Source organism: Chenopodium album, chromosome 18 (genome assembly GCF_948465745.1).
Source record: "Chenopodium album chromosome 18, dcCheAlbu1.1, whole genome shotgun sequence".
Classification (NCBI taxonomy): Eukaryota; Viridiplantae; Streptophyta; class Magnoliopsida; order Caryophyllales; family Amaranthaceae; genus Chenopodium; species Chenopodium album.
In genome coordinates this window covers 47101058-47118246 of record NC_137851.1, presented here as the reverse complement: position 1 = coordinate 47118246, position 17189 = coordinate 47101058, and the positions used below count along the sequence as shown (strand labels likewise).

The 17189-nt window shown below is 36.8% G+C and overlaps 1 protein-coding gene across 1 annotated transcript in view; it reads left to right on the top strand.

Moving 5' to 3' along the window:
• The window catches only part of LOC145592247 (uncharacterized), a 48565-nt gene extending 31376 nt beyond the window's left edge, over positions 1 to 17189 (top strand). The window contains exons 7-12 of the mRNA XM_081648700.1: positions 12763 to 13158; positions 13249 to 14079; positions 14452 to 14543; positions 15798 to 15990; positions 16246 to 16488; positions 16570 to 17189. Coding sequence (XP_081504826.1) covers positions 12763 to 13158; positions 13249 to 14079; positions 14452 to 14543; positions 15798 to 15990; positions 16246 to 16488; positions 16570 to 17189 — 2375 coding nt within the window. The remainder of the gene's footprint in view (positions 1 to 12762; positions 13159 to 13248; positions 14080 to 14451; positions 14544 to 15797; positions 15991 to 16245; positions 16489 to 16569) is intronic.

Sequence of the window (17189 nt, the reverse complement as noted above, 5' to 3'; positions counted from 1 at the left end):
GGGGTTTCTAGGGCTTGGTGGTTGTATGGTGGTGTGGTGGTGGCTAGGGAATAGGAATGGAAATACCTTGGGGGTATGGAATCAAATTGGAAGGATTTGGGGGAATGGAGAGGGTAAAGGGAATGAGGAAAAATGCCTAACAAACAACAAGGGGAATAAAGGCGGTTGATTCCTTTTCCCTTTGATTATTACCCCAACCAAACGGCCCCTAAGTATGTCAATTTGAAAGTTACGCATGATTTATATATATAGAAAACCGCTTAAAAGTTGACACATGTCCCACTTCCTAATTTTTTAAAAAGCAAATATTCCTTTCTTATGTACTTTGTACTTTTTAAGAGACACATGATAATTTTTAAATGGCTTTCTCATATTCTCATTTCTCATTCTAGCAAATCCACAAATATATATATATATATATATATATATATATATATAAAGAATTGAGATCATGTGAGAACCAAGGTAATAATAGGAACTAGAAACCAATCTCAGCCTTTAATCGCACTCCATCTAACGGCTCACATCTCACCCGCTTTCATTAGTGACATTTTCGTAATTCACGAATTTTCAAACGTTTTTCCAGTTTTTTAACTTTCAAGACAATTTCATTTACTTTATGACCGATTTCATTTACTTTTACTAACTTTTCATTTACTTTTTAGAAATTAAAACTGGAAATTACTTTGTAAAGTTGAAATATTACGAAAATACCATTAATGACACGGGAAGCATGTGAGCCGTTTGATTAACATGATCTAACGACCTAGATTAGTTTCTAGTTCTTATTTTAGCCTTTGTTCTTATTATAACTATATATATATATATATATATATATATATATATATATATATATATATATATATATATATATATATATTATATATTTATATATATAAATGAAGTATATATTAGTGCTATTTCAAAATTCAAATGGCTGATGGTTGAAGCTCAGGAATATGTTTTATACTCTATCGCTCCTCCTCACACGAGAGCTCATTGAGCTTCAAGGGTGGATGCAGCATGGGTCCCACCATAACCAACGTTTAATATTCCACTTTTAAAAAGAGGGGTGGAAGAGATTCAAACTCGTGACTTTTGTGTCATATTGACTCTTGATACCATGTAAAATGACCGATTTAACTAAAAGCGTAAACTGATGGTTGAAGCGTAGAAATATGTTTTATACTCTATTACATTTATTATCATTAATAAAATTTAGAGAGTCGTGTATTTAATATTAATTTTTTTTTACTAGTTGGCATGGTATATATGTATGCGTTATAAATATATTTTTTTTATCAATAATAAAATTCAGAGATTTTAATTTGTGTTTAATATTAAACTAGTGTGTGACCCGGGCTTTGCCCTGGGTGATACTTTGAATAATTTCATTTTTATATTAGAAGCTTTAAAAGACTTATTAATTTATATAACATAGGTAAATTAGAATACAATGGCATTAATAATTTATTTTGGATTTTTTTTGGTTTTTATTCTACATTCTAATACATGTATGTATTTATATATATAAATTTGGATTAATTAAACATGAATAAATTCTAGCTAAGATGGTAATGCATTTGGTTTCCATTCAATGAGGTTTGGGGTTCAAATCTCTTTATATGGATTTTTAATTAAGATAATTGGATGATGATGTGGCAAGATGCTAAAGGCCGTCGAATGATGATGTGGCGCTATACAGGTGTAAGAAAGGAAACACGTGGAACATACACAATTTTATGAACGCCTTTTAATGTATAGTATAGATTTTATGAACACCATTAATATATAGTATAGATTTGATTGCTTGTGCATCATTGAAACGCTTCTCTATCTCTTTAAAAGTATCACCCAACTCTTATGAATAGTGTTGAGATTAATATACCCCTTAAAAAGTTAATTTACATATTTAGCCTTGTATTTTTGCTTTTACATTTTTAATAAGCATGATGTAGTAGTTAAGGAAGGCTAAAAGACTTTGTTTAATTGCTTGATAAAATTAGCATTTAAGTTGCTAATTGAATTTTGTGCTAGTAGATAAATTTAAATTTGTATAAAATCTATATATACACAATCATCCTTATTTTTATAACAATCTGTGAAATGGAAGACTATATGGTATTCTCAAAAAATCAATTTGTATAGTTAGATCTCACAGTTTCCTCAAAAGGGTGAGATCTCATAGTCATCCTTGACCATATGATAAATTGAATTATATTAGTAAAAGTAGTTATATAAATTATGTTTTTTATTAGAAACAAAAACAATTGGGTGCGGGCACTCGCACCAAAGTGTTTGTGCAAGCAAGTCGATTTCCCCTTCAAACACAATTGAAACTTTACCATTTATTTCAATTATCAAAGAAAACTGAGATTTTAGGGTTCACATTCACAGAATAACATCATAATCCTTGAATCAACCAACTAAATCGAAGAAAATAATTTATTTTTTGATTAAATCGAAGATGACGATGACGACGAAGACAAGGTAAAGCGATTATGCTTGCTGATGGCTGGTGGTGATGCAATTTGCGGCGATGGTGGCTTGTGGTTGGTGGTGATGTGATCTACGGCGAGTGGTTGTGATTTTCTGGTTGATGGTGGCTGTTGGAGGTCCTGCGATGTTAGAGGTGGTGGCGTGAGGTTAGGGTCGTGGGTTAGGGCGGTGGGTGGTTGGATGATGGTGTGAGGTTAGGGTGGTGGCTGGTTGGGTGTGGTGTGAGGTCTGGGTCGTGAGGTTAGGGTGAGTGAGGTTATGGTGAGTGATGCTATTATATCATTGCTATGGCGTGCTTTGTTAATTGTGTCTAGGGTGGGATGTTGCGTGAGAACCAAAGAGAAAAGAATAAAGAGGAAAGAGAAAAGAGGAGAGAGAAAGAAATAAATATAGTACTCCTTAGTAGTTAGTATCATATTAGCCAACAAACAACTCATATTAGCCAACAAACAACTCATATCAACTAATGGATGTATAATATCAGTCAATATTAGAGACATATGAGATATAAATAAAAACGTATTGTAGGGAATATTTCAAGCATCCCACACTTGAGCCCCACTGTGATCATACACTTAAGTATGGTGGCGTCCAAAGGGAAGGAAGCTAGAGTAAAAGAGTTGCCAACAAGCTTTAGGAACTTGTAAACCGTTCACAGGGTGAAGGTTACACCCCTTAACAATCCAGGAGATCGTTAACTCCAATAGGTCTGGAACCATGACTGGAAATTCGGGGATGAAGGTACAAATCCAAGCAAAAAGAGATTGAACTTACCCAAAAAATAGGCCTCTACTTTATCCTTCTCATATTCATGTGCGCTTTCTGACTAACATGCAATCAATAGGTTAACCCTAAGCCTGTTTAATCTATGTCGGTTAAATTTAATTCACAAACAAAACTATTATTAGCGATCACTTGAATTATAATCATATTAGCCTAAATAAGATTATTAATTATCTTATTAAGCGTGATTACAAGTACAAATTCCCTTTAAACATGCATAAAAGGCGTGATCAAGCAATAACAATAATAATAAATATAATATCAAGCAACATAATAACAATCATCACAATAATAATATTCTCAATCTCATTAAAGCATAATATTAGCAAGATCCTAGGCATGATACTAACAAGATTAATAACAAACCCTAGCATGTCACTAAACATTAAAGATCAGTTAGCCCTAGCATGACACTAACATAATAGAAGAAATAGGAAGCATCATACATGATATTAGAAATATTAGTTAACCCTAAACATGATACTAGGAATCATAAAGACATCCTAACATGATACTAGGAATTAAAACAATCAAAGCATGATTTCTATATTAAAAGATCAATAAAACAATTTATGTACTTACTTCGATGCTTCGTACCTCTTTCTAATAACAAAATACACACGTTAGTAACTTCAAGGAAAATAGTAAATCAAACAATTAAATTAAATAATTGAAATAGGGATTTGGGACCAAATCCTAAGAAATTATAAACCTTTCACGTCTAGGGTGAAGGCAATTTCGAACTTGTCTAGGCGTGTCTAGAACTAATGCATGTGGAATTTTGTAAGAGGGGAGGTTTAGAAAAAGAATAGAGAGAGAAGGAAAGCTTCTAGCTTTTTTAGAGAGAGAATAGAGAGCGATGATGGTTGTGAATTATGAAAAACGGGGAGATACGACCTCTATTTATAGGAAAAATAGCACGGGATCAAAGCAATTCATATTCGGAATAAAATACCTCCTGTTGCCAACGACAGGAGTCAGTGCCAGATGACACTAGCAGCGCCAGGCGACAGGTAGCAGCGCCAGGCGACAGACCTGTCGTTTGGCGCTGGGATAATTTTTTTGCGGATTTTGTTTTTATCATATGTTTTGATCCAAAAGTCCAAATAAGTCATAAAATATGTCGTTGGAAAGCTCTTGAAGTCTAATTTCTAACCCAATTTAAATCAGATTAAAATCTTGTGCAGATAAAAAGATATAGCCAAAATAGTGGAAGGGTGTTAGATTTGGATTGAGTTTCGTATTCCTTTCATATATTTTTCGTTATAGCTCGGAATTAATATTATAATATATCATTGGAAAGATAATTTCAAGTTCTATCCAACCATTTAAGGTTTGGATAAGATTATAAGGCACAAAAATAATATCTGACTGTCTTTAAATTCGAATAGAATTAGGAGTTAAAAAAGGAAAGTTTTATTCGATTTCGAACTCTTTGATTTTATCTTTTCAAAAAGGATAATTAAGATCTGTTAGAAACTCATAGAAGCTTCTAATAAATCCTAATTAGTTTAGGAATAGGATTAAACCTTTGGACCCTCTACATGATCATTGGGTCGTAGGTAAAATCCGATTTTGGCCCAGTTTAGTATTTTAGCCATAACTTCCTCATTATTCATCGGAATTGGGCTTATAATATATCGTTAGAAAGGTCTTTTCAAGCCCTATACAACTACACCATTATTAGACTCTTTTCATGGACTAAAATAAACTAGATTGGACGTTTTTCATAACTAGAGTAAGAAAAGAAATGTTTTCAAAAACAAAAATAGAGATATTTTAATAAAAACAACCACATCACTAGACTTTTCACACTTTCACATCGTTCAATAATCAAATGATGTCAAAGGTATTCATCACTGGGTTTGGTTTTGGGGAGACACATTTGGGTGTCTACAGAAGCCCCCACTTTGACTGAGTTTGGAGAAATGCATGTTTCGAAAACGAAAGTCAAAGTAGCGATAGGGACGGAGAATGATTCAGAATGTTTTGCGATCTTAAATCATTCTTGTAACGCCGATACCTGCAACCTAGCGTTAGTTAAAACAGATAAAAGAGTTAAGAAACGCATATCTTGCACCGTCGAGCACACGTCTCTTGAGTAACCTATTTCGTTTGACGATCTTCCTTAATCTAGGGAACGCCATCTTGCCGTTGTTTTATGAACATCTTTCACATCCTAGGGAACACGATCGAAGATAACCTCGCTTGAAGTCACCTCCTGTTTGTTGTGATAATATTTCAAAGAAAATTACCAAAGACCAACGCTTGTTGGTCCTCAAAGCTCGCTTGAACTTTGCTGCTGTGATATTTGCTGAAATTACCGCGGTGCCAGTACGTCGGCGCATTTTGTTGCTTTTGATGCCTTGGGGGTGATGACAATCCTCTTTTCTTTAGGAATAGTTGCCAACACAACTCTTGAATGATGTATGACAATCCGATTTAGAGGAAGTTGTCAATGCCACGTAACAATCCATCCTAGGAAATGTTGCCGTGATGAAGCGACAATCCGTATCTCGGAAATTTTGCCAAAATCCAAATTTGGGAAAAGTTGCCAATGCTTCGTAACAATCTGTCATAAGAACCTTGCTACGGTCGACAATCCACGTCTTGGAATATAACTCTTGAAAGCAATCTACCTTGGAAATTTGCCAATGCTCTGTGACAATCCTTTTGGGAAAATATTGCCACAATTGACAATTCGCGTCTTGGAATATTTGCAAAAAAGAGTTAACTCGACAATCCCTTTTGGAAAATTTGCCTAAACTAAAATGAATGACAATCCACGTTGGGGAACCTTTTTGAAGAAATGTTAAGATGAATAGAGATCTACGACAATCCTTTGGGAAATTTTTCCATAGGGAACTTGATGCATGACAATCCAATCTCGGAAATATTGCCAAGGATTTGATGAATGTATGACAATCCGAACTTGGAAAAACTTGCCAAATAGAGAAGGAGCACGACAATCCATGCTTGAAAACATTTCCAGTTTGAGATGACAATCCAATCTTGAAAAAATTGTCGAAGATTTAATGCTCGACAATTCTCTCTTGGAAATATTGTCGTTTTGGTGATGTGCTTCTTTATGAACCATTACTTCGGTGCTTGTGATGAGCCAATACTTAGGTGCTTTAAGTTAAGTGAGACGATCATTTGTCAGGTCGATCACTTATTGCGATTGTAATCGAGCTGACTACTAATCATGTCAATTTGCTTATAGGGGCTAACTAGCGTACCAAGAAACTCAATTAATCAATATGACCATTTGACTCTAGTTGATTTGCTAATTTGTTTACATCCCTTTGCTTCAAAATTTTTGTAAAGATCACCCGTCTGGGACTTAGTGTACCTACATTTATATTTTTGACTATAGGACTTTGCTCATGTTTTTAAGGTTGAATTTGTGTGACTTAATGCTATTGCCTGACTCGACGTGTAACTCGAAGTACTCAAATCGACTCGTGTGCATAGACTAAAATCAATGTGATAACACGACATGACTCAATGTGTACATTACTCGTGTGTGCAAAGTATTGACTCATGACTCAATGTGTGACTCGAAAACGCAGAAAAACAAAAATTTTCGTCATTTTTGTTTAGGGTATCGACTTTCTCCTGAAAAAGAAAGACAAAAAAAAAAAATGAAGTGAAGTTTTTGAAGGTGCATGTTGAATGAGCTTAGTGGAGTGTAGGTGTCGACGTTGTATCTCATAGATTTCCACGTTGTATCTCATAGTGCAAGGATTGTAACATCCTAGACTATCCTAGTTGACTCGATAGTGAAAGTATTTAGGTAACTTAGGCACGGAGGCTAAGTACTTCATACTTAATGATGCAATAATGAGTGATTCTGATATGACAAGGTATGCTTCAACGTTATGCTAAGACTTTATGACAAAAGGTTCCTAAGAGGTGGATTATTTGGTCATGTCTCTATGACGTGTGTGAAAGTGACACTAAAGTTAGACTGCAAAGGCTAAGTGTATGGAATATTTTATCAAGAAGAGTCAAATGATGGTGACTCTTAGGCTAGGTAAGTTAATAATGTAGGGATCAAGCCCCCAAGTCTAGCTCTAAATGGATAGGGATGAGCATTGGAGATCCCTTGATATGATCATGTATGAATGTAAATATGAATGCATTTTTATTACGGCCGCACCCCAATTTGAGGTTGCCTACGTATCCGTTAGGAATCAGGCCGAACTTAGCTCTAGTCGAACCTTGCACAAGTGTGTGTATACCTCAAAGAGGTCTTTTGAGGGTTGTAACGTGGTTAGGCTAATGGTTGAAGAAGAAGGGGATAAAGGCTCAAGACCTTAGATAAGCCCCCAAGGTGTGCAACCTTGCTTTTGAATCTTTGTATTATTATGCTTGAGGTTTCTTACTTTTGAGCTCTTTATTTTTTTATTTTTGCTCTCTCTCTTTTTTTGCTTTATCATTTTTATTTTGATAAGTGTGGGCAATCCCGATCATGCGGTCTATCACTCACTTGGCATTCATGTTTCTTAGGCACGGTACCTAGCACTCAATAAGAGACGATATCTGAGACGTGTTCTTATCAAAGATATATTCATATCAAAGACATTGGAACACTTGCCCTTTTGCACACTTTTATTGCTATTTTATTCTTTTGAAATTTTTATAAAATCACTCAAGCTTTTATTCTTTGAAAATTGCATAAATTGCACACCATTCCATCCCAAGGTTAGGTAGATGTGGGTTGAAGAAAGAAAGGTATGTCGTTAGACGAGGCTCAAAGTGGTTTATTAAGAAAGGATTGTATATTTGAAGGGTGAAAGGTAATATGATATGGCTACAAGGGGTGCCTCAAATCATTAGTATACCTTGTGCTTAATTCGACATGGATTTTTTTTATTTTTTATTTTGTATTAATTTTTTTTCTTTTTATGCAATGCAATGCGATGATCATGTGCAAGAAAAGAAATGCTCATTTTATTAAAATGAAAAAGGGAAAAATCTATGTAATAAATCTAAGGTAGACAAAGGGTGCCTATGCTAGACTTATTGGGGAAGGGTTTGAAAAAAGAAGAAGAAAGCATGAAATCTTGGTGAGAAGCTTGCCTTGTGCATTTGTTTCATCATTACTTTTTTTTCGTTTGTCAATCACATGACTCAAACTTGACTCAACATGCATGGGTGGGAAAAGAGTGTAATGAGGTGAATGATGTATGAAGGAAGCATGTAATATGAAAGTGGTGTATGAATGTAGAAAGTGTGAAAGAAGGAAAGTGTAAGACATTTAATGTATGGAGAAGTGATGTGAAAGAATGTGGAAAGCTATAGAAATTTCTGGAATAGGACGGACCCCCAACTCAAATGACGGAAAGGACGACTCATGCAGGAACCTAAGACATGGTCATGGTGTGAAAAGAGTATGTACAAAGTGTGTGAATACTTGTGAGTGTAGGTGATATGTTCAAGACTCGTATGACCGTGGGACTAGACTATGTGACTAGACTCAAACAAAGACTAAACTAAGACTTCACGTATGTGCACTAAACTGGATAGGCTGTAGTATTTTAGTCATAACTTTTTATCTATGACTCCGAATTAAACAAAACCAACTCCAAATGAAAGCTAAAACACGGGGCTACAGATCCATAGGTTGTACAGCTCGTAACTCTTCTTAGAACTCTGGCTATGATCAAAACAAGGTGACACTTGTGCAGTATACGGGAATAAAAATTCGGGTTGACTCAAAGGAATTATGACTCGACTTTAGACATATTTATTGGATTAAATTAATTAATTAATTAATTAAGAAAAGTCCTTTAGTCATTAATTAGTTCATTTAAACTCATTCACAAGTCAAACAAACGGTTAGTGGAAACACATATAGGTTATGCACAAACAAATAATGCACAAGTAGTCAAATAGTCACAATATGATGCAATGAGTTTGCAACCTAACCATGGCTCTAGTTCTCTAAAGTTCAGGATATGGGTTAGTCAAAGAGGGTCCATGGTTATGTGTCCGGATGCACCGCGCGGAAGGCTAACCTTTGGAAGGGTTGGCGCGAGTGGATGGGACCCCGCGAGTTAAACTCGCTTCCATGGTTTGGTGAATTCACAAACTCGGATGTACCCGTCGTTGCCAGGAGCATTCGATTAGGTAGATGGAGCGTGAATCCCCAGAGGGTTATGGCCAAATGTAGAGCACATATGGGTTTCAGAAAAAAGGAAAAAACTCAATCAGGAAGTAAAACCGAGCAAACAGTACTAGAAAACCAGTCGTAATAAGAAGGTAGATTTCTGGCTCGGTATTGGAAGAATTCGGCGCCAGACGATGCCTCCGTCGCCAGACGATAAGTACTGTCGCCAGGCGATAGAGCCATTGCTCGGCGCTGACTCTGTTTTCTCAGCGCTGATTCCTACATGCATCGGCAGCTTTCTGTTCTTGAATTTTCCATGGTTTTCGCAGCGTTATTTCAACTTTAGTTGTGAAAGATGTTTCCCTAATTTCCTACGTGTAAAAATCCTATGTTTTTGACGCATTACGGATGGTCTTTCCAGTGCTGACCTTTTTATGCATATGCCAATAATGTTAATCGAAATTACGCATATGAATACTTAGAACTTTTCGAGTCTCATCCACTCATTCTAAATTATTGCCAAAATAAATTTTAGGAATTAAAATAGAAATCCTCCCCAGCGGAGTTGCCAAAAAACTGTAGGGAATATTTCAACCATCCCACACTTGAGCCCCACTGTGATCATACACTTAAGTATGGTGGCGTCCAAAGAGAAGGAAGCTAGAGTAAAAGAGTCGCCAACAAGTTTTAGGAACTTGTAAACCGTTCACAGGGTGAAGGTTACACCCCTTAACGATCCAGGAGATCGTTAACTCCAATAGGTCTAGAACCATGACTGGAAATTCGGGGATGAAGGTACAAATCCAACCAAAAAGAGATTGAACTTGCCCTAAAATAGGCCTCTACTTTATCCTTCTCATATTCATGTGCGCTTTCTGACTAACATGCAATCAATAGGTTAACCCTAAGCCTGTTTAATCTATGTCGGTTGAATTTAATTCACAAACAAAACTTTTATTGGAGATCACTTGAATTATAATCATATTAGCCTGAACAAGATTATTAATTATCTTATAAAGCGTGATCAGTTAGCCCTAGCATGCATAAAAGGCGTGATAAAGAAATAACAATAATAATAAATATAATATCAAGCAACATAATAACAATCATAATCATAATAATATTCTCAATCTCATTAAAGCATAATATTAGCAAGATCCTAGGCATGATACTAACAAGAATAATAACAAAACCTAGCATGTCACTAAACATTAAAGATCACTTAGCCCTAGCATGACACTAACATAATAGAAGAAATAGGAAGCATCATACATGATATTAGAAATATTAGTTAACCCTAAACATGATACTAGGAATCATAAAGACATCCTAACATGATACTAGGAATTAAAACAATCAAAGCATGATTTCTATATCAAAAGATCTATAAAACAATTTATGTACTTACTTCGATGCCTCGTACCTCTTTCTAATAACAAAATACACACGTTAGTAACTTCAAGGAAAATAATAAATCAAACAATTAAATTAAATAATTGAAATAGGGATTTGGGACCAAATCCTAAGAAATTATAAACCTTTCACGTCTAGGGCGAATGCAATTTCGAACTTGGCTAGGTGTGTCTAGAACTAATGTATGTGGAATTTTGTAAGAGGGGAGGTTTAGAAAAAGAATAGAGAGAGAAGGAGCTTCTAGCTTTTTTAGAGAGAGAATAGAGAGGGATGATGGTTATGAATTATGAAAAACGGGGAGATACGACCCCTATTTATAGGAAAAATATATACCACGAGATCAAAGCAATTCATATTTGAAATAAAATACGTCCTGTCGCCAACGACAGGAGTCAGTGCCAGACAACACTAGCAGCGCCAGGTGACAGACCTATCGTTTGGCGCTGGGACAGTTTTTTTGCGGATTTTGTTTTTATCATATCTTTTGATGCAGAAGTCCAAATAAGTCATATAATATGTCGTTGGAAAGCTCTTGAAGTCTAATTTCTAACCCAATTTAAATCAGATTAAAATATTTTGTAGATAAAATGATATGGCCGAAATAGTGGAAGGGTGTCAGGTTTGAATTGAGTTTCGTATTCCTTTCATATCTTTTTCGTTATAGCTCGGAATTAATATTATAATATCATTGGAAAGATAATTTTAAGATCTATCCAACCATATAAGGTTTGGATAAAGATTATGAGGCACAAAAATAATATCTGACTGTCTTTAAATTCGAATAGAATTAGGACTTTAAAAAGGAAAGTTTTATTCAATTTCGAACTCTTTGATTTTATCTTTTTAAAAAGGATAATTAAGATCTGTTAGAAACTCATAGAAGCTTCTAATAAATCCTATTTAGTTTAGGAATAGGACCCTCCACATGATCATTGGGTCGTAGGTAAAATCCGGTTTTGGCCCAGTTTAGTATTTTGGCCATAACTTCCTCATTATTCATCGGTATTGGGCTTATAATATATCGTTGGAAAGGTCTTTTCAAACCCCATCCAACTACACCATTATTGGACCCTTATCATGGACCAAACAAAACTGGATTGGACATTTTTCATAAATAGAGTAAGAAGAAAAATGTTTTCAAAAACAGAAAGAGAGATATTTTAATAAAAACAACCACATCACTAGACTTTTCACACTTTCACTTCGTTCGATAATCAAATGATGTGAAAGGTATTCATCACTGGGTTTGGTTTTTGGGAGACACATTTGGGTGTTTACACATATCAGTCAACACAAGAAACCTATCGGCCAACAAGAGTAGTATATCAGTCAACAAGAGTAAAATATCAGGCAACAAAAGGTATTTATCAGCCAAGAGACGAAACATATCATCCAACAAATGAAGCATATTGGTCCACAAAAGAATGAAATCAGCAAACAAAAGGTACAAATAAGTCAACAACAGGAACATATCAGCCAACAAATGAAGCATATCAGCCAACAAAAGGATGAAATCAGCAAACAAAAGCAATAGGTAAGCCTACAAAATAAACATATCAGCTAACAAAATGAAACATATAAGCTAACAATTAAAATATATACATATCAGCCAACAAAATACATATATTAGCCAACTAAAGAAACATACAAGCCAAATGATGTCTGATATCAGCCAACAAAAGGAATATATTAGCCAACACAAAAACCATATCGATCAGCCTACAAATTAAACATATCAGTCAACACATGAAACATATCAGTCAACAAGTAAAATATATCAGCCAAGCCTCCGGCACCAAACAGTTCGTGTGTCCGTCCACACTCAATACCTTCTCATTGTATATCCTTAATTAGTCATGTATTTATCTTGTGCATAATTATAGGATATTTAGCTGTAGTTTAGCTCCTAAATTAAAGGCTTAATCCTAGGCCTAACTGACTCTTGTATGCAGTATATACTCTGACTTTTGGTAAAGGAAAGGTCAAGCAATTACATTCCATTCTCCTTCATGGTATTAGAGCAAGGTTTCGACCTTGGCTTCTCCTCCCTAACAAACGCCCACCTATCTCTTCTCTTCCGCTGCTCATAATGTCTTCCGACTCATCCAAATATCATCTCGCTCTCACCATCACAAATGTCAAATCTCTTATTCCCATGACATTAGATGACCAGGGCATGTATCACTCTTGGGCTACCTTATTCAAGGTCCTTGTTAGGGTCCATAATTTACATCATCACATTATTCCTCCTACGGAGGCAACGGAGATTGCTTCTTATCAAGCCACCAAGGCCGCGGACCCGGCTCTGTGGAAACGTCTTGATGCTGCTGTTTTGAATTGGATTTATGGTAACATATCCACCAATCTCCTTAATGCCATTCTTCTCAAAGACGACACCGCTTAAGGGGCTTGGGCTCGTCTTGAATCCCTGTTTCAAGATAACAAAGCTTCTCGTGTAACCCATCTTGAGGAGGAACTCGCCGATCTCGACTTTGAGAATTTTACCTCAATTGATTCTTACTGTAATCATATTAAGTCCCTTGCTGACCGACTTGCTGACGTTGATGCTCCTATTTCGGACAGTAGGTTGGTTCTCAAACTCACCGCCGGCTTACCTGAAGCCTATGTCGGTACGGTGGACATCATTCATAACCAAGAGCCTTTGCCTTCATTTGAAAGCTGTCGTTCTCGGCTTAAACTTGCTGAACTTACGATTAAAAATCGTTTAGCAAAGGAGGGTGGGTTCGGCCACCGGAACCAAGCCGCACTCGTGACCACCACCGGTGCGGGTAGCAGCTCTGCTTCTTCTTCTCCATCCCGTACCTCATCTTCTAATTCTAAAGGAGGAAAACAAAAAAAATCAAATTCCTCTAAAGCTTCTAGGAAGGGCCGAAATTCCCAAAACTCTCCTCTTAGGGCCCAACAGCAACCACCTCTTAATGGCCCACATGTGCCATTTAATTGGCAACAACAATCTTGGGCTCTTTATGTACCTTGGGTTGGTCAGTGGCCCACTCCTCCTCCATGCCCATATCCGGCCTCCTCCTGGGCTCCTAGACCAGCAGCAGCTCAGTCCTCTAGGCTCCATCCAACTAGGCCTGACATCTTGGGCTCACGACCCCAGGCTTATAGTGCCATAGCTCTTTCTGGCAGTTACTCTCCAACGGACATCGAGGCGGCCATGAATGCTCTTTCATCATCCTACACTCAACCCGACGGAAATTTCTACATGGACACCGGAGCCACATCTCATATGACTTCGGATCAAGGTATTTTTAATTCTTATTTTAATTCGAGCAATAAAAATCATAACATTGTTGTGGGTAGTGGTCATTTAATTCCAATTATCGGTCACGGTAGTACAACTTTTCCATTATCCCACCCACCTTTTCACTTGCACAATATGTTACAGACGGGAGTCAAACTAATGAGATGTGACAGTGTCGATGACCTCTATCCTATCTTCTCAAAAACTCAAGCCAATCCTCCAATCAATAATTCAGCATTTACTGCTATTTCTTCCAATCTTTGGCATAAGCGCTTAGGACATCCCAGTGATGCAGTTCTTCGATCTCTCAGTAGTAATAAATTAATTGATTGTAATAAGGCTTGTAAAACTTTTTGTTCATCTTGTCCTCTAGGAAAGCTTTCTAAGTTTCCTTTTTATGATTCTATGTCAAACACTGTTTTTTCTTTTGATATTATTCATAGTGATCTTTGGACTTCACCTATTGTAAGTACTTCCGGCCATTGTTATTATGTGCTTTTTCTTGATGATTACAGTAAATTTTTGTGGACTTTCCGTATTTTTAAAAAATCCCAAGTTAAACACTTATTTAAATCTTTTCACTCCCTCATAAGTACACAATTTAACTGTAATATTAAGACCTTTCAATGTGACAATGGCACAGAATATATCAATGGCACTTTTAAAGAGTTTTTTTATCACCATGGTATGCTATTTCGCCTCTCCTGTCCTCATACCTCACCTCAAAATGGAAAAGCAGAACGTCCCATAAAACTAATAAACAATATAATACGGACCTTACTTGCTCATGCTTCTTTACCTCTCTCATTTTGGCATCATGCTCTAGAAATGGCCACTTATCTTCTAAACATTCTTCCAACCAAAATTTTAGGATTTAAGTCACCAACTCAAATTCTATAACAATGTGATCCCATATACTCGAAATTACGTGTTTTTGGTTGTCTATGTTTCCCTCTATTCCCGTCCACTTCTATTCACAAATTGCAACAAAGGTCCACTCCTTGTGTCTATCTTGGTCCCGCTCCAAGTCATAGAGGATCAAAATGTTATGATATGTCTAATGGCAAGATTATTGTATGTTGTCACGTTAAATTCGTTGAACATGAATTCCCTTTTTCAAAAATTCATACTCCTCGTCTTGATGATTACAATTTCCTTGATGAAAATCAATTTCACCATCATATCCATCACACCCATACCCCCCACCTAATTTGGAGCAGCCCAATCCCCAAGTAGAACCAACTGGCCTACCACCTTCTTCCCCTCATATTGCTGGGCCGCCACCCAGCCCACCTTACTTTCCTCTCTTTTCGGCTGGGCTACAGTCAAGCCCTTCTTTCTCATCACCTAGCACTATCCATCTCCAAGGAACCAAAGAGCAGCCCAGTTCACAACCTACCTCACCCAACCGAACTGGGCCGGCTAATTAGACCACTACAGATCAGCCAACTCCCACTCTCACTCACATCCCATGACCACTAGAGCTCAACATGGAATCTACAAACCCAACTCCAAATATTTTTCCAACCTTGCTGCCATGACTACCACTAACATATCTCCCTTACCCAAGGACCCGGTTAGTGCTATTCGTGACCCTAATTGGAAATCGGCAATGTTAGATTAATTTAATGCTCTAATTGAAAATAAAACATGGGAATTGGTACCTCACCACCAGATGTGAATGTTATTAGATCTATGTGGATTTTTCGTCATAAAAAGAAATCTGATGGTTCTTTTGAGAGGCACAAAGCCCATCTTGTAGGTGATGGCAAAACTCAACAACAGGGTGTTGATTGTCATGAGACTTTTAGCCCGATTGTCAAACCGGCTACCATTCGTACTGTCCTTAGCATTGCTATCTCTAAATCTTGGCCTATTCATCAGTTAGATGTCAAAAATGCTTTCTTACATGGTTATCTCAATGAGACCGTCTACATGCATTAGCCTATGGGGTTTCGTGATAAGACTCATTCTGATCATGTGTGTTTACTAAAGAAATATCTCTATGGCCTCAAACAAGCTCCCAGGGCCTGGTATTAGCGTTTTGCAGATTTTGTAGCCACTATTGGATTTTCTCACAGTAAATCTGATAACTCATTGTTCATTTACAGACAGGGCTCAGATGTGGCATATATCTTATAGCATGTTGATGATATTATCCTTACAGCCTCTTCTAACAGGTTAAGAAAGCAGTTCATGACTCTTCTGAGTGGTGAGTTTGCTATGAAGGACTTAGGTCCTCTCAGTTTCTTCTTAGGGATTGCTGTATCCCGCGATGCTAATGGTATGTTTTTGTCTCAATCACAATATGCCACAGACATCATAGAACGGGCTGGTATGGCTAATTGCAGCCCTTGTGCTACTCCTGTTGACACCAAGCCTGAACTCAGTGCTTCGGCTGGTTGTACTTGTAAGGATCCCTCTAAATACCGCAGTTTGGCTGGTGCTTTATAGTATCTTACTTTTACCAGACCAGACATATCTTATGCAGTGCAACAGGTTTGTCTTCATATGCATGATCCAAGAACCGAGCATATGAATGCTCTCAAGCGTATTATACGGTATTTACAGGGTACTCTGTCTTGTGGTCTTTACTTATATAAATCCTCTCTGAGTAAGCTTATTTCTTATACTGATGCTGATTGGGGAGGATGCCCGGATACTAGACGTTCTACTTTCGGCTACTGTGTTTATCTTGGTGATAATTTTATTAGTTGGTCGTCTAAAAGACAACCAACTTTATCGAAATCCAGTGCTGAGGCCGAGTATCAAGGAGTTGCCAATGTTGTTTTCTATTCATGTTGGATCCGAAATTTATTACTCGAGCTCCATTACCCTATTCATAAAGCTACCCTAGTTTATTGTGATAATGTGAGTGCCATTTATTTATCAGGAAATCCGATACAACATCAACGTACCAAACATATTGAGATGGACATTCATTTTGTCAGGGAAAAAGTCGCAAAAGGCGAGGTACGAGTCCTCCATATTCCCTCTCGTTATCAGATTGCAGATATTTTTACAAAGGGATTACCTCGTGTTCTATTTGAAGATTTTAGGGCCAATCTCAGCGTTCGTGATGCTCCCGTTTCGACTGCGGGGGTGTGCTAG